Below are 27,913 nucleotides of genomic sequence, written 5' to 3'. Positions count from 1 at the left end.
CTGTTCCAGAGGAATACATTCTCAGTACACAGAGAAGTTTCAAAACCCACATACCTATCTTCATATTTCTAACAGCTCTACAAAAAGGACTAAATAAACATTACTACCTCCATATGACAAATTTAAAAGGCTGTGGGGAAATGGCACTTTTTTTATTGCCTCACTAACTAACTGCCTTTTTCTAAAGTGAGTAGTTATACTGTATCTTAGAGGAAGAAGGACACTGATCTAAAATCTAGATTATTTATAATTTCATTATTAAATCTATAAGACCTTAAAAAATTAATTTCACTCGACTTTCATATTCCTCTAAAAAAGGCATCTTTCATACACATCTGTAAGCACATTTTGAAAAATATATTAAATACTACATAATTTCAGTATTTCTAACTCGAGTTTAATAAATATAGGCAGATGTTTCCAAGGTCTGTATTTTTTTTTTTAAGATTTTACTTTTTTTTTTTTAAAGATTTTTTAAATTTATTTATTCGACAGAGACAGAGACAGCCAGCGAGAGAGGGAACACAAGCAGGGGGAGTGGGAGAGGAAGAAGCAGGCTCATAGCAGAGAAGCCTGATGTGGGGCTCAATCCCATAACCTGGGATCACGCCCTGAGCCGAAGGCAGACGCTTAACCGCTGTGCCACCCAGGCGCCCCCAAAGTCTGTATTTTAAATACACCCTTTCCCTAGTCATTCTAAAGTCCTGTCCCTACTATTTTTAATAGTAAGCCTAAAGAACATAACAAAGATTTACAACGTAGGAACTTATAACCATGAAACCAGCTTTAATAAAGATTAAAATGTTAACATATTAAAAAAAAAAGTTAAAATATAAGACTCTAATATTTCCATAGAATAAACATCAATATAAAAGAAAAATAAAATCGGGGCGCCTGGGTGGCTCAGTTGTTAAGTGTCTGCCTTTGGCTGAGGGCGTGATCCCAAAGTCCTGGGATCGAGCCCCTGCATCGGGCTCCCTGCTCCACCGGGAGCCTGCTTCTTCCTCTCCCACTTGCCTGCTTGTGTTCCCTCTCTCACTGGCTGTCTCTCTCTGTCAAATAAATAAATAAAATCTTAAAAAAAAAAAATCTGAAAACTCTTTTAAAAAGAACTGGAAAGTTTTAAAAATTAAATTATTAAGAATAATAAGCTCAACCACTTTCTTCAAGTTCTCTCTATGAAAAACCTAAATATGTCAGTAAAATATAGAATAATGTCAAAAACCTAGAAGAATAAAAACGGTCATGTTTTTTATTTAATATGGTTTTTAACTTATAATCTATAACACCTTTTGTAGTTTCTGGTTAATATCTCCTTTGGCTGTAATCTTCACTTGAAATTCTGCTTCATATTCTTCTTCCATATATCGACGACGTTTGGACTGTACATTGTCCATGTCCTCTGATTTAGAACGTTTTCTTCTGGAAAATTCATCTGAAGACAAAAAGCATAATGATCAGTCAGGTTTTTATTACAGATCCTAGTATGCCTCTTTTCCATTCTCAGCAAAATATTATTCCTAGATATCATAATATCTTTCTCAATCAGTTATTTTATGAATTGTTTTTGAGATTAGAAAAATGGATAGTTAGCTTTTTAACTTCAAACTTGAAATGATTTTCAATATGCTAAACAAGAACTCCCTCATGGCTAAGCAATGTATAATGTGATCATAAAACATTCTTTCTTTGAAATAATGTTAAGATGAGAATCACCTAAAATATGAATATGAGATGAGAAGAAATCATCTCATATTCATTCCCTTTGCTAAATTTTATAGTGCACATGAATCCTCTGACAAAATATAATATTCATTCTCATGTCACAGATATCTAACAACTATACATAGCTTTAATTATTTAATTCTTCCTCTTCAATACATTTTTTCTCAGAATTTAGAAAAAATCATTAGTCTTAGGAAAATAACATAAAACTAATTATTCTTTTTTTTTTAAGATTTATTTATTTATTTGAGAGACAGGGAAAAAAACCTCGTGCATGTGCACAGGGGGAGGGGCAGAGGGAGAGGAAGAGAATCTCATGCCAACTCCCCACTGAGCACAGAGCCCGACACAGGGTTCAAACCCACGACCCTCAGATTATGACCCTCAAATTATGACTGGAGCCAAAATCACAAGTCGGACCCTTAACTGACCAAGCCACCCAGGCACCCAAGGCTAGTTATTCTTAACATATCCAAATGAATTTCAAATAAATAAACATAATAAGTTTTATGTCATTATAAAAGTAAATGTGGTAGATATTCAAAGATCTTCACTTAGAAAATTTGTATTTCAAATACTGGTAACATTCATGAGCTCATAAGCAAATTTTATCTCGTTTCTTTTTCAATATATAAAATGTAAAAATACTAAAATCTCCACTTATTAAGGGAAATGTCCTTATGTGACCGTAAGTATCCCTCTTCGCTTTTCTCTATACCCATACATCTATGTGCCTACTTTTAAAATCCAGTTCTACTCCACGAGTTCTCTTATAATCATTACTTATATAGTCATATATGGAAACCAGAATGACAAGGAGAGATACAGAACCTAGATTTCCTGACTTCTAGTCCAATAATAATCTTACAAACCTAATGACACCCAGACCCATCAAGTTCCCTTTCCCGTGAAGCTTAGAAACCTTAAGGAGACAGACACATATTTTCATTAACTTTTATCACCCCCGACAAAATTCTTATAGCCCCATGCTCTAAACATAAATCTAAAACAATTTATCTCAAGACATGCAGATAGTATCTTATTAAATACTGAGCATAAATCTTTCTTATAAAATACTGAAAAGTATAAATAAACAAAATAAAATACTGAAGTATATGAAATAATACTTTCAAAAATCCTTAGGTTAGCTTCAACAAAATGATTTAACTGTGTTTTACTTAAACTGCAAAATTTTAAAATCATCTTAGGAAAGGAAATATATACCACAGCCTTAAAAGAAGAAACAATGAATAACTATTTTTCTAAACTAGTTCAGGTTTTTTGTAATGCTTACTTTTCTCAGAAGGTCTTTCATCTTCATTTATTACTTGCTCTTCTTCCACAGGTTTGCTATCCTTTTCATTTGTTTCTACTTCTGCTGTAACAAAAACAGAAAAGGAAATCTTACTTCCATCAGAATTTATTGCAGCTCATCGTAATTTACAATTTTGGTGTTAACAATCCAGTGAGTAAAGTTTTATAAAACCAGTCTCAAAATGTGAAATTTTAGGAATAAAAAAGGAACAGAGCATGGACTGGTAGAAATGAATGATCAAGTCCACTTTCAAATGGTCCTACAAATTCATAAAAAGCTCCTAAACATGGAAAAAAAAATTAATAGTATAAATTTGAAAACAAGGAATCTTGCTTAATAATTTATTGTCAACAGTAGATTAATAAAACCTATTGTAAAGCATTTGGATTTGATTACATTCAATTATTAAAACTAAAATACTGGGGTGTCTGGGTGGCTCAGTCAGTTAAGCATCTGCCTACAGCTCAGGTCATGATCCCAGTGTCCTGGGATCAAGTCCCACATCCGGCTCCTTGCTCAGTGGGGAGCCTGCTTCTCCCTCTACCTGCTGCTCCTCCCGCTTGTGCCCTCTCTCTTTCTCTGACAAATAAATAAATAAAATCTTAAAAAAAAAACAAAACTAAAAAACTGTAGTAGTTGTGACAATTACAAAAAAAAATTACAAAGTACTGCTAAATTCAAAACATCTAACATTTTAACCAGATTAAATCATTAAGTTACTTTAATGGTTATGAGTTAGTTCATAAAATAGAAATGTAAAAACTATCATAAAGATAACAAAAGCTTAACTTAATAGTTAACTGATAACAGTGCCAACAACTGAGTTAAGTGCATGACCTAACATTACTTTATATCCTTAGCATAATCCTACACTATAAACATTATTTCTGCCATCACATAGATGAGGAAAGTCCAGTGTTCAAAAAAGGTTTAAGTAATTTTCACAAGGCATATAAAATATAGCAAAGAGTGCTACCAAAAAAAATTGCTAAAAATGTCTATATAATTGCATTGTTACAATAAATAAAACCCCATAGGTATCAGAAAAGATCTTTAGTCAATCTATTATCTCAACTAACTTAATCATTAATTGGGGGAGAAAAACAAATCACTAATATTTTTCCCCTTACATCACTGCAACTGGGAATCAGTAATAAATATCTAATACATAAACAAATAGATGTGGCTCTATTCCAATAAAACTTTATTGACAAAAACAGAGCCTATAGGCTATAGTTTGCCAATCCCCTGTCTGAAATTACTGGCTCTATGAAAATATTTAAAACAAAACAAAAAATTCCCACAGATTAATTAAAGATAATATATCCATTAGCAAAATGAGCAAAGTAGGTGAACAGGCAATTTATAGATAAGGAAATACAAATGGCCAAGAAACATATAAAACTTCTCAACCTTACAAGGCATATCAGAAAAATGTGGCATTATTGATAACAAAACATTTACAGAAAATTTTTTAAAAATTTTATTTAATACAAACTTCCAAATAATATCTTCTACAGTGAATTTTTGTGCTCCCTTTTAAAGCAAAACTTGGGGGGAAAGTTGTATTTTATTATTCCCAATTCTCCTCCCATTATCTCTGAAACCCAATCTCAAGTTGGTTTTCAATTCCACCATCCCATGTCAAGGTCACAAATTATCTTCAGGTTATTAAATATTTGTCTCCCATCTTACTTAACAAGCAGCATCTGATACATTAACCGAATTGGGTCGATTACTCCCTCCTTGCAACATCCTCTTTACTTGACATCTAAGATAACAGAATCTCCTGATTTTCTTTCTACCAGAAAAGCTGCTCTTTCTTTTCTTTTTGGTTAATATACTTATTTACTGTTTTTACTCTTATTATTGAAGTACAGTTGACATATAAGAGCTGCTCTTTCTTGTACTCCTTTGCTGGTTCTTCTTCATCTCCCAATCTCTAAACATTGGAATGTCAAGAGCTCAGTTCTTATACCTCCTCTCATCTCCATTTATACTCATTGAGGTGATCTCATCTTGTCACTCAACTTCAATTAAGGTCTATATGCTATATACTCCTAAATTTTTCTAGATAGTACAAACCTCTGGACATATCTAACTTGGGCAACAACAATCATTTGAAACTGATGTTCCTCCTGTACTTCCCTTTCCAAAACCTACTTCTTTGATTTTCCTCAACTCTGAAAAGAAAAATCTGCAATTTCCACCAATGTATAGGAATAAGAGGTTCCACAAAGAAAACCAAATACAATAAGAAATAATTGAATATAAATGGATTGAGATAATAAAGAACTTTAGCTGAACACAATAAACAGTGACAATAAGATATTAATAAATTTTAATTAACTAAACCACAGTAATTCTATCACTACTAACCTAAAGCAAAAATAGACAAAACCGATGAAATTCTATTCCTATGCAATTATCCTCATAAGCACTTATACTCATATTTATCTTAGAGAGAGAGTAGGGAAAAACAAATCAACCACAGATACATTTTTCATTTGAAATAAAATCTGGAACGAAACTTCATAAATTTAGTATAAAATCTGGTTTAATCTAAAACATTTTTCTCCTCAAAAAGATTAAAAAACAGTAATGTTTATAAAACAAAAAAAGCAGGTGGAGAAGAGCTCTCCCCCCTATTTTTCTTTTTTTTTTTTTTTATATTTTATTTATTTATTTGACAGAGATAGAGACAGCCAGTGAGAGAGGGAACACAAGCAGGGGGAGTGGGAGAGGAAGAAGCAGGCTTATAGCGGAGGAGCCTGATGTGGGGCTCGATCCCACAATGCCGGGATCACGCCCTGAGCCGAAGGCAGACGCTAAACCGCTGTGCCACCCAGGCGCCCCTCCCTCCTATTTTTCCATTAAGAAACAGAATGAGAAGGGCCCAAGAAGGATGAAAAAATGGAGAATGCATAGCCCAAAAGCTAGAGAGTCTCAAGAGGGAGGGATTATTAAAGAGAGCATCCAAGTGTAAGAGAATAAAGACAAAATTTTGGATTTAAATCCCTGGTTTTAACAATATGAGCATCAATGTCACTTGACTGAAAACAATGAGGAGGAGATTAAAATCAAAATCCAATTAAATTAAAGAATAAATAGGAAGAGAAAAAATAGTGCAAGCCTATTAACAGAACTTGAAGAATGACTATGAAAGAGGAAAGAGATGGAACAGGAGCTAGAGAAAGAGTACATGGCATGGAAAGTGAATGGAAGAGAAACTAATACATGTACCTCTTCTACTGCTGTTTAAACTTTCCCAAACAGAAATCTTTATTTTCTTAGCCTTCTTAATAAAGATTATCATTTTAATCATCTAATGACTATCAGTTATCATAGAGTACTATGCAACAGTATGACAGTATCTTCAGGCCTACTCAGTATATCTGCAATACTTTCTTAGACCTCTCTTTTACTATTGTAAAATTAAAATGGCTTTTTTATTTGCTTTCTTATATCTTTCATCATTTTTTGTTGCTGCTCATAGCTATCATAACTGTTATATTTAAAACAAATTTGCTAAAGAAGTACCTGGAAATGACAGAGGTTTATGTTTTCCCATTAGTACAGCACATAAATGTCAGTAGCTAGAGGGAAGAAGTGGTCCTCAGTACTTCAATTTATAATTCTGTGTTCTGAAAACATTAGAAATTAGTCAAGAATACCGGGGTCCTGGGATTGAGCCCCATGTCGGGCTCCCTGCTCAGCAGGAAGTCTGCTTCTCACTCTCCCTCTGCCCCTCCACTCCTCCTCCTGCTCTCTCTCAAATAATCTAAAAAAATTAGTCACTAATAAAGAAATGGTGAAAGTAGTATCTCAGAAGGTACACAGCAATGAAAATGGCATGTACAATAGTCCCCCTTTATCTGCAGTGGCTATGTTCCGAGACTCCCAGTGGGTGTCTGAAACCATGGATAGTACTGAACCCTGTATGTTTTTTCCTATACAGATATACCTATGATAAAGTTTAATTTATAAATTAGGCACAGGAGATGAATAACAATAATAACAAAATAATTAAAACAATATACTATAATAAAAGTTATATAAATATAGTCTGTCTCTCTCAAAGTATCTTATTGTACTATACTCACAGTTCTGATGATGATGATGTGAAATGTTAAAACGCGTATGTGGTGAGATGAAGTGAGATGAATGACACAGGCATTGTGATCCAGCATTAGGCCACTACTGACCTAGAAAGTTAATACTACTGAGAATAAGTTAGAAGGAGAATAATCTGCTTCAAGACCATGGCTGACTGGGGGTAACTAAAACTGCAAAAGCTAAAATCATGGTAAGTGAAACCATTGATAAAAGGGGACTACTCTAACAGTTTCTGCTCCCATGTAAAGAGAACAGAGTACAGTTTTAAGACCAATGAAGAAACTATACTTCAATGTATTATATACAAAACTTCCTTGGGGGTTGGGAAAGGGAGGGCAGGAAATAAGTTTAGTTATCAGCTAAGAAATTAAATCTATCACTACACATACTCTGCTGATAGCATACAATAATTAAAATCTAAAAGTAAGTAATTGGGGCGCCTGGGTGGCTCAGTTGGTTAAGGGTCTGCCTTCAGCTCAGGTCATGATCTCAGAGTCCCAGGATCGAGCCCCAGAGTCCCAGGATCGAGCCCCAGCGGCCGGCTCCCTGCCCGATGGGGAGTCTGCTCCCCTCTCTCCCTCTGCTCCTCCCCCCACTCGTGCTCACTAGCTCTCTCTCACTCCTCTCTCAAATAATCTTTTAAATAAACAAACAAACAAATAAATAAATGTAACCAAAAACAAACTATGCAACATGGGTGACTTAATAGTCATCTCATGGCATGTAATAGCATTAAGTGGAAAGGATGGTCCCTAATATCAAAACCCTGACATAAAGGTAAAATGTGTAAACTCATTAAATAATAACCTGAAATTTGCTATGACTACCAAAAGGTTTTTTAAGAACTTACCCCAATAACACTTTCTCTATAAATATTTATTGAATGAATGAGTTAAGATCACCTTAAATATGGTTACCTATTATCTTTCCAAAATGTAACTTCATTATGTCATTCTCCTCTGCTTGAAATCATTCAATGGCTTCCAAGTACTATTAGAATGCTCTGTCATTGTAACCAAGGTCCTCCATGATATACTTCTCTTATATTATCAATTATTCACTCACTCCACAAATATTTACTAAGCACTGACTATAAGCCAAGCATTACTTTGGCCTGATGATGGTGGCTCAGAACAAGGGTGATGATAGTGGATGGTAAGAAAGACTGGATTCTAAATCTACTCTGAAGGCAGAGCCAACAGGATTTCCTGATAGACTGGTGAGATAAGGGATATAAAGAAAAAATACAAATGGCTCCAAGATTTTTGGCCTGAGCAAGCCGGGCGGAGCTACAATTAAGAGGGATGATCTTAAATAAAACCCTATGTTACACAGATAGTGAAAAGAAAGTGCTTTTCTAAATACATCTATGTTTTTATAAAGTTACCCTTTCTCTACACTCCCAGAATACCAATTTAACATCATTAGTATATTCACAGCCTTGTATTTAATGTCCTGCAATTGAATTCTTGTCTGCATCCTGAGGGCAAGTACTAAATTTTATCTTTAAATCCCCAGAACCAAAACAGCCTAACCTGTCTCTCAATATAGCTTTAATAAATAAATATAGCTCTAATGAATAAAAGCTCTCTGGAAATGAGGTCACCTTTAATAAGAAAAAAATCTTTGCCTCCAAAAATTGGTACGATATGTTGAGGGGGAAAACATCCCTGTGTCTCTGAGGCCTGTCTCTTATTTCTTTTGAACAAATTAGAAACCAAATGCTGTGTTTCATGCTACAAGGTCACTCCTCTCAAGAGTTCTAAGGCTAAGAGAATGGTGATTCAATAAGAACATAGAGGTACTAATGCCACTCAGAAAAGAGTTGAGAAAGTTTCAAACAGAAATCATATTTGAGTTTGACCATGAAAGCAAAATAGGATTTTTTTCATTCTTTTCTTTTCTTCCAGGAATAATAAAAGAGACGGAAAGATAGGCTTTTGAACAAACTATGAAGTTTATATACCTTTTATATAAAGGGTTTGGAATTCATCTAAAAGTAATAGGGATCCAACGAAAGAGAAGAATACAATCAAAATAGATTTAAGTTACAGAGAGATCACTCAGAAAATGCAGGGGAGGAGAATCAAGAAGGCTGAAGAAGCAAATGGATGAAATCTTTATCAAACAGATTATCAATATGCAAGGTTTCTGAATTCTAGCAATGGTGGTGTCATTCTCTAACAAAAAATATTAAAGGAATCATATTTCACTTGGAAAATCAATTGTAAAATGTGATTTGTTACACCTGAAGCAAATAATTTAAACCAGTTGGACTTTACATTCTAAGTTATTTGGTTGCTAAATGACAGCAAGAACAATTGTTAGGACTTTGATCAATTATGTACTGACTTGAAACTGTTATCTCACAGTATCATGTTGGTCCATCTTATCTCTCTATTCCTAGACTATAAGCCCCTAAAGGATAAGGGCCATATTTTCCAATTATTTTAACTCCCTTCTTATCAATTCACACAATGTTGCTCACACAATGTAAATTCTGTTAAGAACCTATGACGTTTAGAGATCATTCCAGTCACCATCATTCTCAACTTTCTCAGCAACTAAAAAAAATTTAGAACTTTTTAAGAATGCTTTATTAAGCAGTTTATTAAACCTAATCAAAATGCTTAAAACTTGAGCAATATGCTAACCTGGAGAGCATGTTTCATTTTGTGATATAACTTCAGATTCATCTTTTTCACCAGAAAGATCCTCTTCATCAGAAAGGACCAAAAAGGCTTCTTTTGGCAAACTTTCACTGCTTTCTTGTTTAGATGGTGAACCAAAAGAACCTTCCATCTTCTCTTCCAAATCTGGATTTGTCTCATCAATTGGAAGGAGAGAAGTTTTAGAGAAGCAAGTAAGTTCATCTTCGGCAGGTGCAAGCTTTTCCAAAATAGGAATAATTTCATCTGTCTCCATAGAATCTGTATTTTCCAAGATAATCTCATTTTTGTCATCTTTTATAACATTTTCACTAATGGTTTCTGCAAGGTCTGCAGAATTTTCATCTTCATTCTTTTCACTTTGGTCAATTTCCATACTGCTAGATATAGCCTCCTCTCCAAGAGCAGGTTCTGTGACAGCATCTTCCTTTGCCTTCTTTTCATTTTCAGGAGGTAGATCTGAACAAATAACTGTATCATCTGTTTCTAGGGTTTCTTCATCAGCATTGATATTACTATCAGCTTTATTTTTCTCATCAACTGAGAAAATCTGGTCTAACTTCTCATCATCCCCATTTTTTTCAAGAAAATCATCACCTTTATTGCTACTAGACTCTGTACTGTCAGTTTCAGGAACAGGTTCACACACTGGTACAGAACTTGGTTCAAAGGTGGGATCAAAAGCTGATTCAGAAGTCAGTTCACCAGAAGTGGGTTCATCAGAGGCCAGATCACCGGAGACTGGATCACCAGAGGCTGGATCACCAGAAGCCAGATCACCAGAGGCTGGATCATCAGAGGCCAGTGCTCCAGAGGACAGGTCACCAGAAGCTGAATCACCAGAGGCTGGATCACCGGAGATTGGTTCACCAGAGACTGATTCATCAGGGACCGATGCACCAGAGACCAATTCACCAGGGAATGGTTCACTGGAGACTGTTTCACCAGACACTATTTCACCAGAGGTGGTATCACCAGAGGTGGGATCGCCAGAGGTGGGATCGCCAGAGGCGGGATCGCTAGAAGCAGGATCGCCAGAGGTTAATACTTCAGAAGCCAGATCTTCAGGGGCTGAATCTCCAGAGGCTGGATCTCCCATAGCCAGATCAACAGAAGCTGGCTCATCAGAAGCTGGTTCAGCAGTCAGTTTACAGACTAGTTCAGGAGCTATACTATTAGGAGACAAAGGTTCATGCTTTAAATCATCATCCTGCTTGTTTTTTATATTAGCATTTAAGGTACAGGAGGTTTCTTTCCATTCTGATTTACTTTTTTCAGGGTCAAAACAAAGCTCTTCAATGCCATTCACCTCTTCCTTGTCATTAATATAATCCATATTTTCCAAAGGTGAGGTTGGGTCCAAATCTCCATTTTCATGGTTGCCATTTAACAGCTTGACATCAGCTTTCAACAGTTCTTCTTTGACCTTGTACACTGCTTCAAGTTGCTGACGATCACTCACTCTCATTGTTTTTCGAGCCTTAAAGACTTTTTTCTGAGGTTCTTCTATACTATCCATTTTGAATCTTTAAAAAGAGAAAGAGAGAGAGAGTTTAATCATTGAAACAAAAGCCACCTAATCATAAATGAACTGCAAATTGATCTTATAAGCAAGCAGCGCTTCATGTAATTTTGAAATAATGACATACAGAAAGCTTAATAATCCTTGCTATGTGTTAATTTTCATATTAACTGGATTTGTGTAATATAAAATTGATGACAGGTACAAACCATAGAGGATCAATAATCAGGAAGTATTAGAAAAAAAGGACAGCAAGAGTAGGTCTTCAGAGCCGCCCTTGGTGCTGGAACTGTCATGTCCCCTCTTCTTCCACTTCCCATGGCAAACAATAAAGGCCATTCATACCATTAAAAAAGAAAGAAAGAAAAAGCGAGAGAAAAAAAGGAAAAAGTGAGTAGTTTCTAGTTTTAATTCCCAGTAAGCTAATGAATTCAGAATCTGGAGAAGACACATAAGCATGTGTCAACAAAAAAGTTGATGGATAAAGAAAAATAAAAGTATGAGAGACCAAAAGCAGTAGAGGAATGGAAAAGCAGTATACAGATAAGGAAATAAAGAAAGTTAAATTAAGAAACACATAAGGAATGATTACATTTGCAATCAGGCATATCAAGATTAACAGTATTGCAAACCTATTTACAAAAGATTACATCAAAAAATTGCTAAGACAATTCACATAACAGGAAACAGTTACAAATCATATATCTGCAAATAATTTATCTAAGAGACTTGCATCTAAAAAATATAAAATATTATTACAACTGAATAATAACAAAATAACCCTATTTATAAATGGACAAAGTAATTGGGGTGCCTGGGTGGCTCAATCGGTTAAGCGCCTGACTCTTGCTTTCAGCTCAGGTCATGATCTCAGGGTTATGGGATTGAGTCTGATGGTAGACTCCACACTCAGCAGGGTGTCTGTGCTCAATGGAGAGTCTGTTTTCTCCCTCTCCCTTTCCCTCTGCTTCTCCCCACCCACCCCTAATTCAGGAAGCACAGAATTGCTCTCTAAAATAAATAAATCTTTTTTTAAAAATGGACAAAGTAATTGAATAAAAATTTCTTTACATAAATTGCCAATAAACCAATGCCAATAAGCACTAAAAATGAAAAGATGCTCAACATTACTAGTCATCAGAGAAATGTAAATCAAACTGCAATGAGATAACACTTCATATACACCAGGATGGCTATAATCAAAGAGAATAACGAGTATTAGTAAGGAGACAGACAAATTGGAACCCTCACACAATTGATGCTGGTGGGATTATAAAATGGTGCAGCTGCTCTGGAAAAGTCTGGCAATTCTGCATCATGCTAAACACTAATCATTAATTTTCTATCTTTCCTCTTTTGCAATACACATAAAGCTATAAATTTCCCTTTGAAGGTTGCTTTAGCTGCATCTCATATTTTGATGTGTTATATCTCCATTGTTGCTCTTAACATATTTTCTAATTTCCATTGTCATTTATTCTTTCACATGTCAGTTAATTAAAAGTTCCTTTAAAAGGTATATATTATGACCATGAAGCTCATTAAAAAAATACAAGGGTGGTTTCATATTAAAAAAAAAATCAAGCAATGTAGCTTGTGAGTCATGAAGCATTATGGCTTTATTTCAGGCCAAATCAAGGTGTCTGTCTGATAAAAACGTATCAGAACTCTAAGCCCCAACGACTTAGAATGTGACCTTATTTACAGTCTTTGCAGAGGTAAACAAGATAAAATAACATCATTAGGGTGGGCCCTAACCCACTATGACTGGTACCCTTATAAAAAGGGGGGAAAAATTTTTTTTTGAGTAAAGCAATAGAAGTTTATTAAGTGAAGATACAGAAAAAACTTTCAAGAGTGAGACGGGTCCTGACAGGGTTGCCCAAAAAGGGGAAAATCTGGATATAGATACGCACACAGAGAGCCATGTAAAAACTGGAGTCTGGCTGTCACAAGTCACAGCTAGGAGAGAGGTCTGGAACAGGCCCTTCCTTAGTTCCTTCATGGCCCTAGATCACCTTGATTTTAGACTTCTAGCATCTAGAACTATGAGACAGTGAATTCCCTATTTAAAAACATACATACATACATGCATATATAAAATTCAAGCAATGAATTCAAAATTCACTGCATAAACAGAATAGAGGGTGAAAATAAACACTAGATCATCTCAACATACAGAACATTCATTTGACAAAATTCAACACTGACTCATAATTAAAACTCTCAGAAAACTAAGGAGAAGAAAACAAATGTAATAAACATTATCTACAAAGAAAACTACAGATATTGTACTTAATGGTGAAATAAGATCAGAACCAAGACAAGGATGTTCCCTAATACCATTTCTATGTTAACATCTAGCCAGTGAGGTAAAGCAAGCAAAAGATGCAAGGACTTTGTCCTGGAGAAAACAATGTCACCAGTCTATAACGGAATAAAACAGAACTCTTTTACAGACTAAGATATACAGGAAGCAAAAATATTGCTTTCACACTGGATTTTCACTCATCATCACCATTACCTGTAGGAATGATGGCTGGATACACTTGCTTTGCTAGAGTGGGGGGGGGGGGGAAGCAGCCTCTGACATCTGGGAACTTAATCTGAGGCTCACAACTAGACCTCATTGTTATAAATTGACTTGATGCTTACAGCTAAGCCATGTTGTTCTCCTGAACATAAAATCACCTCGACATTCAAATTAGACAAGGTCACTGTGCGATCTGTGAAATATCAAACCTCTCTCTCTCTGACTAAATGAGTGATGGCTACTTTTTTTAAAAATAAATCACAGTTTTATCCTCTTACTGTAGTCTGTCCTCCCTACAGATAAGATTTATTGCAATAACCAAGCACAGAATTTGCCCCCACTTTCTGATAGCACCTAATCCAGAGTAAGGCTCTATTTTCTCAAACCCTCCCCCAAATAACTCAATCTCTACTATACTAAACCCAATATATTGTTATATTTTTTCTAATATCCTCTTCCTGACTGATGTGCCTCAGTTTCCCCACGGTGAGCATTCTCCCTCACTGCAACAAATAATAAACCCAACATGTTCAATTACAGGTCTGATTCTGATGTTCCATTGTTCTTTTTGGCTGAAAGGCATAAAACTATGGCCTAGTCTATTTGCTAGAGGCCAATACAGCTTGAAAACCTACCACTTTGTTACAGTACTTCTAGACTGTGGTACATTCTGCATTCATTTGCTCACTTTAAGCCAATTACTTATATTTCTTAGTCTTCCTAGCCTTTTAATTATGGAACTCTATAAAAATATTCAGAACAATTATCTTTCAATTGAACATAAACTTCAATGCAGAATCATCATAGGCACTATTTTAAGGATTATTCATTACAGTCTACCATTTAACCTTCAAGTTTTTTCCCACCCGCTATCCATTTCAAACTCACACTAACCGAAAAATTTTCTGCAAAGAGGATGCAATGTAAATTTTGTAGTCACATTTTCTTGCTGACTCCAAAGACAAAAAGTAACTAACTTTAGCATAAGGAGTATGATTACCTTTCAAATATTTTTAAATACTGAACTGCAATTCTTTTGGACTCTCACCTCATAATGTCCCCATTTCTCAGCTGTTATATGGAAGCTGACAGTTATTGACAGCTGCATTAACAAGAAGAATTCCTCTAAAAAAAAAGTGTATTTTCATAATTTTCAGTAACCCCTTTAAGAACATAAATCCTGCAGGGATTCCTGGGTGGCTCAGTCAGTTAAGCATCTGCCTTTGGCTCAGGTCATGATCCCAGGGTCCTGGGATTGAGTCCAGCACCGAGCTCCTTGCTCTACATGGAGCCTGCTTCTCCCTCTGCCTCCTTTTCCCTCTGCTTGTACGCACTCTCTCTCTCTGACAAATAAATAAGTCTTAAAAAAAAAAAAAAAATTCTGCAGACAGGATTCGAATTCCAGCTCTCCCATGTATTTACTATATAACACTGGGCAAGTTTCCTAACATTAGTTTTAGCTACCTTAAAAAGGGAGTATCATTATCGGTACCTGCCACAGAAGTTGTAGTCATGAGTAAATGAGATTCTATACATTAAGGACTTAGAACCTAGTAAACATTCAATAATGTTATCATAATTGTCTACGTATATTAAGAATGTTTTTAGACATAAATTAGAGAATCTGAGACAAATTTCTCTTTACTTCTGGTATTTTGTAAATAAGTTAGAACATCCAACATGCAAACATCACATCTAAAGTTAAATTGCCACCACCAAATAACATTTAATAAAAATAAATATTATCCAAGCAAGCTGGTTTTACCAATTAAATTGCCATTCAATTCAGTAATAATAAAGTGCTGTACAAAGAATTACAAAATAACTACCATCTATACCCACAAGGGAGCACACTACAGCCATTTACCACACTTTTATGGGTTCTAAGTATAATGAAAAACAGACAAAGCATAAGGAAGTAACATGAACAACCAGTTCAAACTAGTTCAGCCATATCTGTGCAAACCAATCAGCAGTAACTTTTTAAAAATCTATTTTGCATAAGGACAGTATATTTAAGAAAGATACACATTAGAAAAGGGTGTGTTACCTGCAAACAAGTCTCCATGGCTGTACTACCGGAACAATACATTTCTAAGGATCATTTTAAATACGTCATCTGGAACTGAGATGCCATTCACAAAACTATTCTACAAAAGAAAAACTACTTTTTTAGGTTGCAACACTAGAATCATGAAGCTTTCATATGACTGTAATTCATTTTCACAGGAAAAAGCATTTATATTTTACAGTAGAAAATGTCTGCCATATCTAGAAGTAAATGTGTAAAACGTGATGAACTTCCTCTAGAAAATATTTTTTCATGAAGAAGATAGTCAAAAAACTGTTTTTAGGTTCCTATTCTATATATTCAGATTCAAGAACTCTGAGACAATACCATCACAAATAAAATCTTTTTCTACAGCTTGGTTTTTCACCTTTACCATAGGAATTTATATTTAAATAACCAAGAAGGGTACGTTACCTGCAAATAAGTATCTATAGCTTAGAATTTTTCTCAAATTTTGGGTAAATTATTTTTAAGGAAAGCCCAATGAACCTCTTCTTTTTTTAAGTGAAAACATTATTTTCTTCTCTGCTTCATCCCCCCTCCACCTACAACTTTTATTCTTTTTTCCAGCAAAGAGATCATAGCTATGAAACAACAAAGGGAAGTATTACCAAAAGCTGTAATGTCTTAGCCTACAATCTGCCTGCTCAAAAAGCTCAAGAATTTAAGTGGCTGCTCAAGAGCTGCTCACAAACTCAGCCAATCAGTAGCCAGCATTTTGATTCCTGCCCAGCAACAGGAGACAGACAATAAGGTCAGAGAAACATAGTTAAAACCTGGATCCGCAATACATTAGTGAGGTTCTTTGTCTAATATAAGTAATCTAGAACATAAATGCATAAAATCTAAATCCATATGATACACACTTAATATATCACATAAATAAATGAATAAAAATTTATACCTTTTATGCTATTTCAATTTATCTTCCTTTAAATATCCATGAATGTTTCCAAAATTATAGATCAATTCCCTAACTGGAGAATGAGTCAAATATGGACAATACATAGTAAGAATGCACTTCTCTCCCCATGGGTAAGAATCCGCGAAATTCAAATGTAAATTTCTTTAAAAAAATTTTTTTAAATCCACAATGTTTAACATTTATAAAACATTTATAACTAAAAATTCAGCAATACCTTAAATCCAAATAATAAGATTCTTTTCATACCCACCTATCACTATTGTTATAGATTTCTGATTCCAAAAATTAACAGTATTATGGACCCAAAGGTTTACTACAGATAGCATCATGAAGTATTTTGTTGCCTACTGCACCGAACTGACTTAGTTTGATTCATCTAATGAAATTTAAATGCCTGACTCTTGACAATCTATATTAAGTGTTGTAAGTACAATTATTACATCTTTTTCTCCTTAACTGCCTTTCACAGCAGGTTATGAGCTCTCCCCTTTTGAAGCAATAAAGCAAATGTGTGGATTACAACAGTCAATACTCATGTAAATTGAAGGGAAATTTTTCCTATACTACATCATTCTGCAGTCCTTTAAACATAAAATTATTTAAAAAATAGGAAATCTGTCATCTGAGTATGTTTCTCTCAAATTCACTACCTATCAGACTTTCTTAGTAAACAAGTTTTAAAAATAAACCTCATTTTTTTCTCCTTCAGTTACAGATGAACCTTGTAATTTTTCAAACATACCCAAGAGGGAGCTTGCTGCAGCCATACTCTTAGTTTATATAATCTCCCCATAGGAAAAATAAATCAGCAGCTGCTTCAGTGCTTCGTCCTGTGAGAGAACTGAAATTCACTGCCTGATTGGCTCAAAGCCGATGCTGTCTAAAACCAATCAGACATCAGCATCACAAACCTTGCCCAGCAACAAGGGAAGCAGATGAGGGCAAGTACTCTACCAAGAATCCAAACGGTGTGAAAATAAAGGTGAAGGATTACACTGAAACATATTTGATGAAACTGAAACATACAATATACTCCCAGATTTATAGTTTGAATAAGTCTACCGTAGGGTTTTTCTGATGAATAAACAAGGGTCTGTACTACTGCTTTCCAAGAACAGTGAACAGAACAATAGGAAGCACCTGTATTGTTAAATCAAAACATATGCAGACACACACAAACACTATCCTACTTCAAAGTTATGGATACCTGACGAAGTGTACTTAAAAATGAAACTTAGCACAAACTTGCAAAATATGAAGCAAAGCCATTTAAGTGGACTTGACATTTCTATCTTTGACAAAAGCACTCCAAGTACATTCATGCTGTTAACTGGCATTAGTGTAATATTATTCTGAATAACGGGATGCTGGAAATAATTTTTATTCAAATTTGAGTTTTCCTTAAATGGCTTAAATAAATACTGGTCAACAGAACTGACTAATAATAATTTACTCTTAAATAATCGCTTTATGCTCACAATTCCTAGCCTCTTCAGAAACACAACTCTGCTAATTGATTCTTTAAGAACCCATTCTCCATTGAGAAGTGTGATTTTATTTCACACACCCAAATTTTACTTGAGAATTCTGTAACAGTCCTGAAAATAAAATCATAAAGAATAGGCAATGTGTTGCACAATAAATCTGCTTTACTGTACACAACCCACTAATGAGACTGGTAAACCTGAAAATGCAAAGGTCCATGCACGTTGATACTTATCTGCACAAATTTAGTATAAAGACTTTCTAAATTTTTATCTTAAATAATTGGATACATCTCTGTTAATAGTTATTTTTCTAAAACTTCAGTAAAACATAATCATTACTCTCACTACGTCTGTTTAAAATCCCACAAAGATTTTCATCATGTTTCCATATTCTCTTTCTTCCTATAGGTTTTCTCTCCCAGTCACTCACAAAGCACTCACAATATTTACTTTAGGATCCAGAATTCCCTGTAGTTCACAATTCTTCAGTTCTACTAATGTTATCGTTCTTCTCTCAATTGCATAAAAACACCTTCAATAGCTATCCTACCATCTTTAAAAAAATATTAATTGGTGAAATCTGTTATCTAACACTCATTCAAGAAAGTATTAAGTGATCATAATATTTAACACCTCAATGAAGAATCCCTTCTATCTGTCATCAACCTACAGATACCAGCTGGAGTATCAAAATGAAATATCTCCAAACTAAATTTTTTAAAAAAATAATCAACAAAGGAAACATTGGGCTTGCTGTACCAACAATTCCTTGGACAAAGTAGGATCAAATCATATCTTGCAATTTTGGTTACATCAAAACCGAATGGTCACTACAGTCTAACTTGTTATACATTCACTGCTATGTTTTGAGAAATTCTAGGGTATTCTACATGAAAAAATGCAAGATGCCCTAAAATCACTTTTCCAAGTGTATTTCTGGGATCATTCTGTTATACAGGCAAATTAAAACTAACTGACCTGATTCAACAAATGCAATTTTAGAATACATTTATCAGATTACACCCCCTTAGAAAATGAGCCAGTTATCTTATTCATCAGGGCCCTATCCACTAGCTTGGCCCACTCACCAAACTCTACCACCTGTGCATATAATAGTGAAGTTACAGAAGTACATGTATTAATTTCTTCAGGATTTTAAACCAGTTGTCCAAATGTATTTTTCACAGTTTGCTTGGGTGAATTAAAACACCCAGAATGATTTATAAGAAGTTGAAAGATGTAAATCCTTCAAATGCCAGGAAATAGCTCTAACTTTTCTTAGTGACCTAACCTATGGAGAAAGAGTGAAAGCTTACTTTCTGTTTATTAGCCAGCTTTCACTAAGTAATATTGACTGGCTAATAACATTCTTCTTTCTAGGTGATAGGCTGAAGGAGCAGCACCTTCACCCCAAATCTAGGCCTTGTGGCAAAGGGAAAGGACCACAATGACAGAACCATAAAATATACCAGGGTTTTAAAGCTATCTCTTAGACACAGTATACACCACTTTCACGCACGGTCTATTGGTTAAAGCCACATTAGACATTAAGGGGGTAGAGAAGTAAAAAGCAACTACTCGAAAACACTTCATGTCACATGGGAAAAGGTACAAATATGTAGTCTTACAGAAAGAAAGGATAATGGTGAACTATCATATAATCTACCACGCTTTAAAAATACATAATTATAAAAAGCTTGGCCTACCAAGGATTTCTAACCTAACAAAACTGGGTCTACTCAATTATCTCTTCTAACATTAGTGTAACAGTGGAGATAGGATAAATCACTCTAACTCTCTAGATTTTATCTCAAGTGTAAAACTGAGATCAGACCAGATGCTTGCTAAATTCCATTCTAGCTCAAAGTTTATATTATTTTACAAATGTCTAGATATACTGATGCTCTTTTATAATTCAGTTTTCATTATAAAATACTGTGAACATGCAAAATTTAACGACCATGTGTGTACCCATCACCCAGATAAGAAACAAAACAATTAGAAATAAAAAACAAAGCCCTCAGTATAACACTGCCAGACAGCATGCTCTCCTTCCCATTCCCAACTCCTTAACACAAAATTAAGCATAATCTTGAACTTGATGTTTAGTATTTTTAGGCATGCCTTATACTTTCTGTATATTATAAATTCCCCTTTTTGTTAACTAAACAACATACTTTAAAAGGAGAAAGACACTGATACTTATCAAGGGATAATTACATGTCAGAAACTATACCAAGTCATATTCTTTTCTCATGTATTTAAGTGACAACTTACATCAATTCATGTTTACATATGACCTGAATGAATACATCAAAAATCATGCTGCTATCACGCATGTCTTTACACAGTAATTTTAGCTTGGTAAGGTCAACCAGACACCCAATTCAGTACAGAGTTGTTTTTGTTAGCATTGATTGCCCTTCTTATACATTTCATCCTTTAAATTTTGCTACCATGGGGTGTTCTATTTTCTCAGAATGTTAAGCAATAAATAAACAACAGATGATCCTTGAATAACACAGATATGAACTGCACAGGTCCACTTATGTGCAAATTATTTAGAGTATAGTACTGTAAATTTATTTTCTTTTCCTTATGATTCTCTTAATATTTCCTTTTCTTTAGCTTTACTGTAAAAATACAATATATAACATACATAAAATAAAAAATATGTGCTAACTGTTTATGTTATCAGAAAAGCTTCCAGTCAATAGCAGACTATTAGTAGTTAAGTTTTGGGGAAGTGAAAAGTTATATGCAGATTCTTTACTGCATTTGGGATGGGCACCCTATCAACCACATTGTTCAAGACTAAACTGTATATGGTATTTGCCACAATTTTCTTCTCTCTTTGAAAATGGAGAAATCATTCCATGTAATTCCTAAAGACTATCAACAGAGTAAATGCAATCTGATAGTTGACTCTTAATTTTACCCAACCTGCAGACTGGTTCATATATTAGCCACAACAATACTACCAGTATCCTAAATATTCAATTATCTTTTTTTTTTTAAAGATTTTATTTATTTATTTGACAGAGATAGAGACAGCCAGCGAGAGAGGGAACACAAGCAGGGGGGTGGAGGAAGAAGCAGGCTCAGAGCGGAGGAGCCTGATGGGGCTCGATCCCATAACGCCGGGATCACGCCCTGAGCAGACGCTTAACCACTGTGCCACCCAGGCGCCCCTCAATTATCTTTTAAAAGTAACTTATCCATAAGTCATCTTAGCAAATAACAGAATTCACTCAACAAACTATAAGGCAATTTCCTCAATCTTATAAAGGGAATTTAGGAAAAGCCCACAACTAACATCATACTTAATAGTGAAAGACAGAAAGCTTTTGCCCTAAGATCAAGAACAAGACAAAATGCTTGCTCTTAACACTTCTACTCAGCATTGACTAGAGGTACTAGCCAGCAATTAGGCAAGAAAATGAAATAAAGGCATCTAATTTAAAAAGAACAAAGTAAAGCTATCTCTATTTCAATGACAAAATCTCGTATATGGAAAATTGTGAAGAATCCACTAAAAAATCATAAGAACTAGTAAGTGAGTTTAGGAGGTTGCAAGATACAAGATCAATATATAAAATCTATTGAATTTCTATACAGATGCAATGAACAATTCAAAAGTGAAATTTAAAAAACAATTCTATTTACAATAGCATCAAAAATAACAAACTTAACAAAAAGAAATACAAAACTTCATTCTCTGAAAAACTATAAAACATTGTTGAGGAAATTAAAGAAGACCTAAATAAACACAAAGACAATGCATACTCCTGAATCAAAAGGCTTAATATTAAGATGCCAATACGCAAAACTGATCTAATGATTCAAAGTAATCCCTATTAAAAGTCTAGCTTTCTTCTTTGCAGAAATTGACAAACTGATCCTAAAATTCATATGGAAATGCAAGGGACCCAAAATAGCCAAAACAACCTTGAAAAAGAAAAACAACACTTGAAAAACTCTTTCTTCATATTTTTCAAAACTTAACTACAAAGCTACAGTAATCCTGTGAGTGTGGTACTACTAGCAAAAAGGACAGACATATAAATCAATGGAAAAGATCTCTCAGTCAAGAAATAAATCCTCACATTTATTTGCAGTCAACTAATATCTGATAAGGGTGCCAAGACCATTCAATGAAGAAAGAATAATACTTTCAACAAATACTGTTGGGACTACTAGATAGCCACATGCAAAAGAATGAATTTGGACTCCTCTTCTCTTATCATATATAAAAATTAACTTCAAATGGCTTAAAGACCTAAATTTAAGACCTAAAGTTTTAAATCTTAAAAGAAAACATAGATATAAATCTTAGAATAGGCAATAGTTTCTTATATTTGACCAAAGAAAATAGGCAATGAAAGAAAAAAAAAAAAAGATTAACTGGACTTCCATCAAAATTTAAAAACTTTTATCCTGCAAATGACACATAAAGAAAGTGAAACAACTCACGCAATGGGAGGAAATACCTGTAAATAACATATCTTATAAGAGACTTGTACCTACTAGGACATAAAAAACTGTTACAACTCAATAATAAAAAAGCAAATAACCCAATTTAACAATGAGAAAAGTACTTGATATTTCTCCAAAATATACCAATAAAAAATAAACCCGAAAAGATGCTTATTATCATTAGTCATCAGAGAAATGCAAATCAAAACCACAATGAAATAACACTATACACACATCACGATGGCTATAATCAAAGAGAGACTATAACAAGTGTTAGCAAGGATGTAGAGAAACTGGAAACTTCATATAATGCTGGTGGAACTGTAAAATGAAGCAGCTGCTCTGGAAAACAGTCTGGCAGTTCATCAACATGTTAAACATAGAGTTGGCATAAGATCTAGCAATTCCACTCCTAGCTATATAACCAAAAGAAATAAAAATATATGTCCACGGAAAAACCTGTACACGAATGTTCACAGAAATAGCCAAAAGCGACCATTCATAATAGCCAAAATAACCCAAATTTCCACAACTGACAGTTAAATAAAATGTGGTATATCCATACAATGGAATATTATTTCGCTATAATATAAGAAATGAGTACTGATAATTATTACAATATGAATGAACCTTAAAAATATGCTGAGTAAAAGGAGCCTGTCACAAAAGGCTACATATTGAATGATTCCATTTATATGAAATGTCCAGAATAAGCAAATCTGTAAAGACAGAAAGCACATTAGTGGTTGCCAAGGATTGGGGAACTGGGGAGGAAATGAAAACTAGCTGCTAAAGGGTATAGGGTTTCTTCATAGGACAATAAAAATGTTGTAAAATTAATTGTGGTAATATATGCAAACTCTGAAAATATTTTTTTAAGATTTTATTTATTTAGGGGCTCCTCTGGGTGGCTCAGTCGTTAAGCCTCTACCTTCAGCTCAGGTCATGATATTTGGGTCCTGGGATGGAGCCCCATGTCAGGCTCCATGCTCAGCAGGGAGCCTGCTTCTCTCTCTCCTCCCCACTCATGCTGTCTCTCACTCTCTCTCTCTCTCTCTCTCCCCTCTCTCTCAAATAACTAATAAAATATTTTTTAAAAAGATTTATAAAAAAAAGATTTTTAAAAAGGAGCACGTGCGCAAGTGAGGAGAGGGACAATGGGAAAGGGAGAGAATCTCAAGCAGACTCCATGCCAAGTGTGGAGGGCTCCATCCCATGACCCTGAGATCATGACCTAAGTCAAAATCAAGAGTCCAGCACCCAACCAACTGAGCCACCCAGGCAGCCCAACTATGTAAATATATTTTTTCTTTTTTCTTTTTATCATGATAATGTTAGTCACCATACAGTACATCATTAGTTTTTGATGTAGTGTTCCATGATTCATTGTTTGCGTATAACACCCAGTGCCCCATGCAATACGTGCCCTCCTTAATACCCTTCACTGGGCTAGCCCATCCCCCCACCCACTCCCCTCTAAAACCCTCAGTTTTAAAACCACTGGACTGTACACTTTTTTCAGGTGAATTGTATGGTATATGAATTATATCTCAAACCTGTTCTTTAAAAAAAGAAATATCAGAACTACAGTTAATTTTTTGTTGTTTTTTTTAATCAAACCCTCCTTTACAAGGCCACACTTTTAACACAGACAAAACAATGATACCAAGAGACCTCAACGTTGGGTTATACTTTAGGGAGTTTACATTTCTGGGTCAAGAAGTATATCTATAATCATACCAGTGATGAAAGACAACATACATAAAATAACGGCAGCCTTATTCTCCTGTGCTAAGCTTAAATAAACCAGTTATTCTTTTTCCCTGTTCTAAATAGAACAATTCTTTAGTATGTTTATACCATAGGATGATAATAATGGGCATGAGATACTCATATATGTTATAAATAAATAAATAAATAAATAAATAAATAAATAAAACTTTATCAGCAAAAAAAAAAAAATCAAACAGTACTGACCATGGTGAGGACAAAATGTATATTAATAAAATCGTCTACACATGGAAAATTAACAAAAGAACTAGAAAGTCTTAAGTAAAACAGAAGTATTTGCTCCTATTACAAACTGGCACTATCAAAAAAACCTTATATGTAATGAACGTTGATAGATTTGTTTTAAAATGAGGTATACTTAGTGAACCTTCTGGAGTTACATAAAGCTTTGTCTCATTTTATCAACATTGTCTTTATTCAAAATGATGGTCTTGCCACCATTACTACATTTTCCAATACTTTAAATGCGCCTTTTTAGAAATAATTATTAAAATGGACCTTAATATCTATATTCATATATTGTTTAACAAAACAATTTGGCACATCTCATATGTCTACTATGAGATTAAAACATTTTAAGGGTCCACAGCTTTGTTGTCAGAAACCATTTTAAAATATGCTCGTATCATTATGATGTGCTTCAGAGGTGATTTAACAAAAGAATGAAAATTAAGTATTCTGATACAATATTAATAAGTATATAGTGTCTGGCACATAGTACACACTTAGTAAATATTGGCTAAAAGAATGATGAACTATATAACTAATATCTAAAATAATTCTTAAATTAAAAACTAAATTACAGGGCATCTGGGTGGCTCAGTCAGTTAAGCATCTGCCTTCAGCTCAGGTCATGATCTCAGGATCCTGGGATCAAGCCCTGCATTGGGCTCCCTGGTCAGCGGAGAGTCTGCTTCTCCCTCTCCCTGCTTGTTTTTTCTCTCGTGTTCTCTACCTCAAATCAATAAATAAAATTAAGGGAAAAAAAACTAAATTAACCTTTTAGGAAGCAAAGACAGTATTTTTGACACAACTGCAAACTAACATGCTGGCAGGTTCACATACAGCAGGTGTACATACAGAGGACAACCTTTCTTTGGGGACTCAGGATGCCTATTTACTAATAAAAAGTAACAATATATATCCACTTACATATAATGCTGCCTCAGAAAAAGTGCAATACATGGCACCATTAAAATTAATCAAATCTGACATGAGAGGCATTTTTCAAGCCTTACAAAATTTGTTTAGTTTGATTTCATATTTCAAAACATAAAATATCATTTTGAAAGAAATTCACTTTTGCTTATTTTTATATAATGACAATCTTCTCTACAATAATGAACATACCCAAAGGGAGCCCACTGCAGCCATCTTATCAGTTCTCTCATAGCAACAGAAACTAAAATACAGTTTGCATAGTCACTGTGGTTGGCTAAAGAAAGCAGGTTCATGTAACCAGTCAGAAAGCTAGAAGTTGGACAACCATAAAAGGAGAAATTTTAAATCTGCCTGGCAACAGCCTAAAAATAGAACACACTAGTATAAATCCCAGAATAGATGTGACTATAAGAGCAAAACTACCATCAAAAACTTTATTTTGGGGGGGGGGGGGAGATGTGTCTTGCACTTCATCATCTAAAATATTAACTTGGCATCTTTTCTTACTAGACAGCAATTAAAGAAAAAATAAACACTGAACTACAGGCCACTTCAAATTACATGTCATTGTTCATATTATTTTATTCATATATAGGTGTATGTGTGCGTTTATGTACATACATGTTTAAGCACTTTTCTTCTTCAAGAGAATGATGAGGCATTTTAATCACAGCTCTAAAACATTCAAGGCTCTGTAAAATCTAACAAAGTCTGAACAGCACTGCATTTTTTTCCTATCACTTTTTCCCTGAAATAATTTGGGAATCTGAGTTACGGGTAAAAGACCATTTACTGTGTATTAAAAATACAAAGATAAATAATTTATCAACGCAGATCTCTAAACAGTGGGGATTATGCCTTATTCTGTTTTAAAACAAACTTGTTCTAACAAACAATAGTGTCTTTCATACAGTAGGCATTCAGTAATTGTTTTTCTTAAATTAATTTCTGTTACCGAGAAAAATTATCTTATTGTTCCTGTCAAGTAAAAGTTAAATTAACATGTAAAATTATAATCTATATAATACTGATATTTTTGATTTTTCAATTTTGCCTGAAGTGGGATAATGCTAAAGTTGACATCGCCTAACATTTCCTTTGTTATTCCAGATAACGAAATCTATTTTCATCATTCTAAACTTTCCAACCTAATAGTGCTTAATATACATGTTTCTTTGTACATTACAAATTTACCCTGTAGTACATTTTAATTCCTAAAGATCACAAACATTGTGCAGTCTTATGCAGTAACTACAAATACTGTTGGCTAGTAAGAAATAACCAAGTCATAAAAGGGGAGGGAGTGATGAGAAAAAAAAAAGCTTTATAATTTCAAGAAATTAAAATTATACCTGCTGAAATAAAACACTGGTTAGACAGCCACATTAAAACAAATGCTATTTATCAAAGTACATGTTTTATGTATTTCTTACAGCAAACTTGCCATCAATGTATTTTAAGGAAACGGCAAGTTACTTTTTAAATGTTTTCTTTGGTCACTATTTGTTATCCAAAATACAAAGTGAATTCATATATTTGATACCAGAAAGTTTAGTTTATACTACACCAAAAATTTAACTTTGAAAATTATATGTAAAGGACTTACTTTAATCATAAATAAAGCTTAGAAACAATCCTTTGAAAACATATTGGAACATAAAAGTTTTAAGTAACAGAAAGAACTCTGGTGAAGGATGGAGAAACATGAGCAGTATAAAATTAAATGAGCAAACTGGAAATATATCCTTTTAATCTAAACATTTAAAGATAGCTAGATTTTAAGATTAAAGTTTAACCAAGCTTTTGAAAGCATAAATACTGTTCTTTTAAACACTGGTCTGAGTGGAAAAGTAATTGAGCTTATTGACTTATTTACGTTTCTTACTGCGATACTCACATGTAACTTGGATATCCAAAATCTAACTACAACTGTATTTGCATCTTCAAGACAATATAAATCTTTTATGTACACAGATCTTGTTTACTTATCTGAACAAATAAACTATAATCCTCATCACAAAAGAAGACAATATGAGTTGCAATTACTGTGGGAGAACATAACAAATGGGTCACATTTGGTATCAAGGTACTACAAGTGAGAAAAATTATTTTATAATTCTAG

At 34.1% G+C, this 27,913-nt stretch overlaps 1 protein-coding gene across 5 annotated transcripts in view; it reads right to left on the bottom strand.

Moving 5' to 3' along the window:
- ATF7IP (activating transcription factor 7 interacting protein) overlaps nt 1-27,913 on the bottom strand; it is a 113,692-nt gene that overhangs the window by 48,969 nt on the left and 36,810 nt on the right. For 2 of the 5 annotated variants that reach the window (XM_026502378.4, XM_026502376.4), the window contains exons 2-4: nt 9,811-11,351; nt 3,020-3,103; nt 1,290-1,435 (exon numbers count right to left, since the gene is read on the bottom strand). In XM_026502378.4, coding sequence (XP_026358163.2) covers nt 1,290-1,435; nt 3,020-3,103; nt 9,811-11,344 — 1,764 coding nt within the window. In that variant the 5' untranslated portion in view covers nt 11,345-11,351. Of the gene's footprint in view, nt 1-1,289; nt 1,436-3,019; nt 3,104-9,810; nt 11,352-25,980; nt 26,673-27,913 lie in introns of those variants that run through there. The other 3 variants (XM_044385219.3, XM_044385220.3, XM_048216719.2) reach the window with 3 other exon arrangements.

The sequence above is a fragment of the Ursus arctos genome, unplaced genomic scaffold (genome assembly GCF_023065955.2).
Source record: "Ursus arctos isolate Adak ecotype North America unplaced genomic scaffold, UrsArc2.0 scaffold_26, whole genome shotgun sequence".
Taxonomy (NCBI): domain Eukaryota; kingdom Metazoa; phylum Chordata; class Mammalia; order Carnivora; family Ursidae; genus Ursus; species Ursus arctos.
Note: the sequence above shows the minus strand (reverse complement) of the source record. Positions and strands in the feature narration are given on the sequence as shown.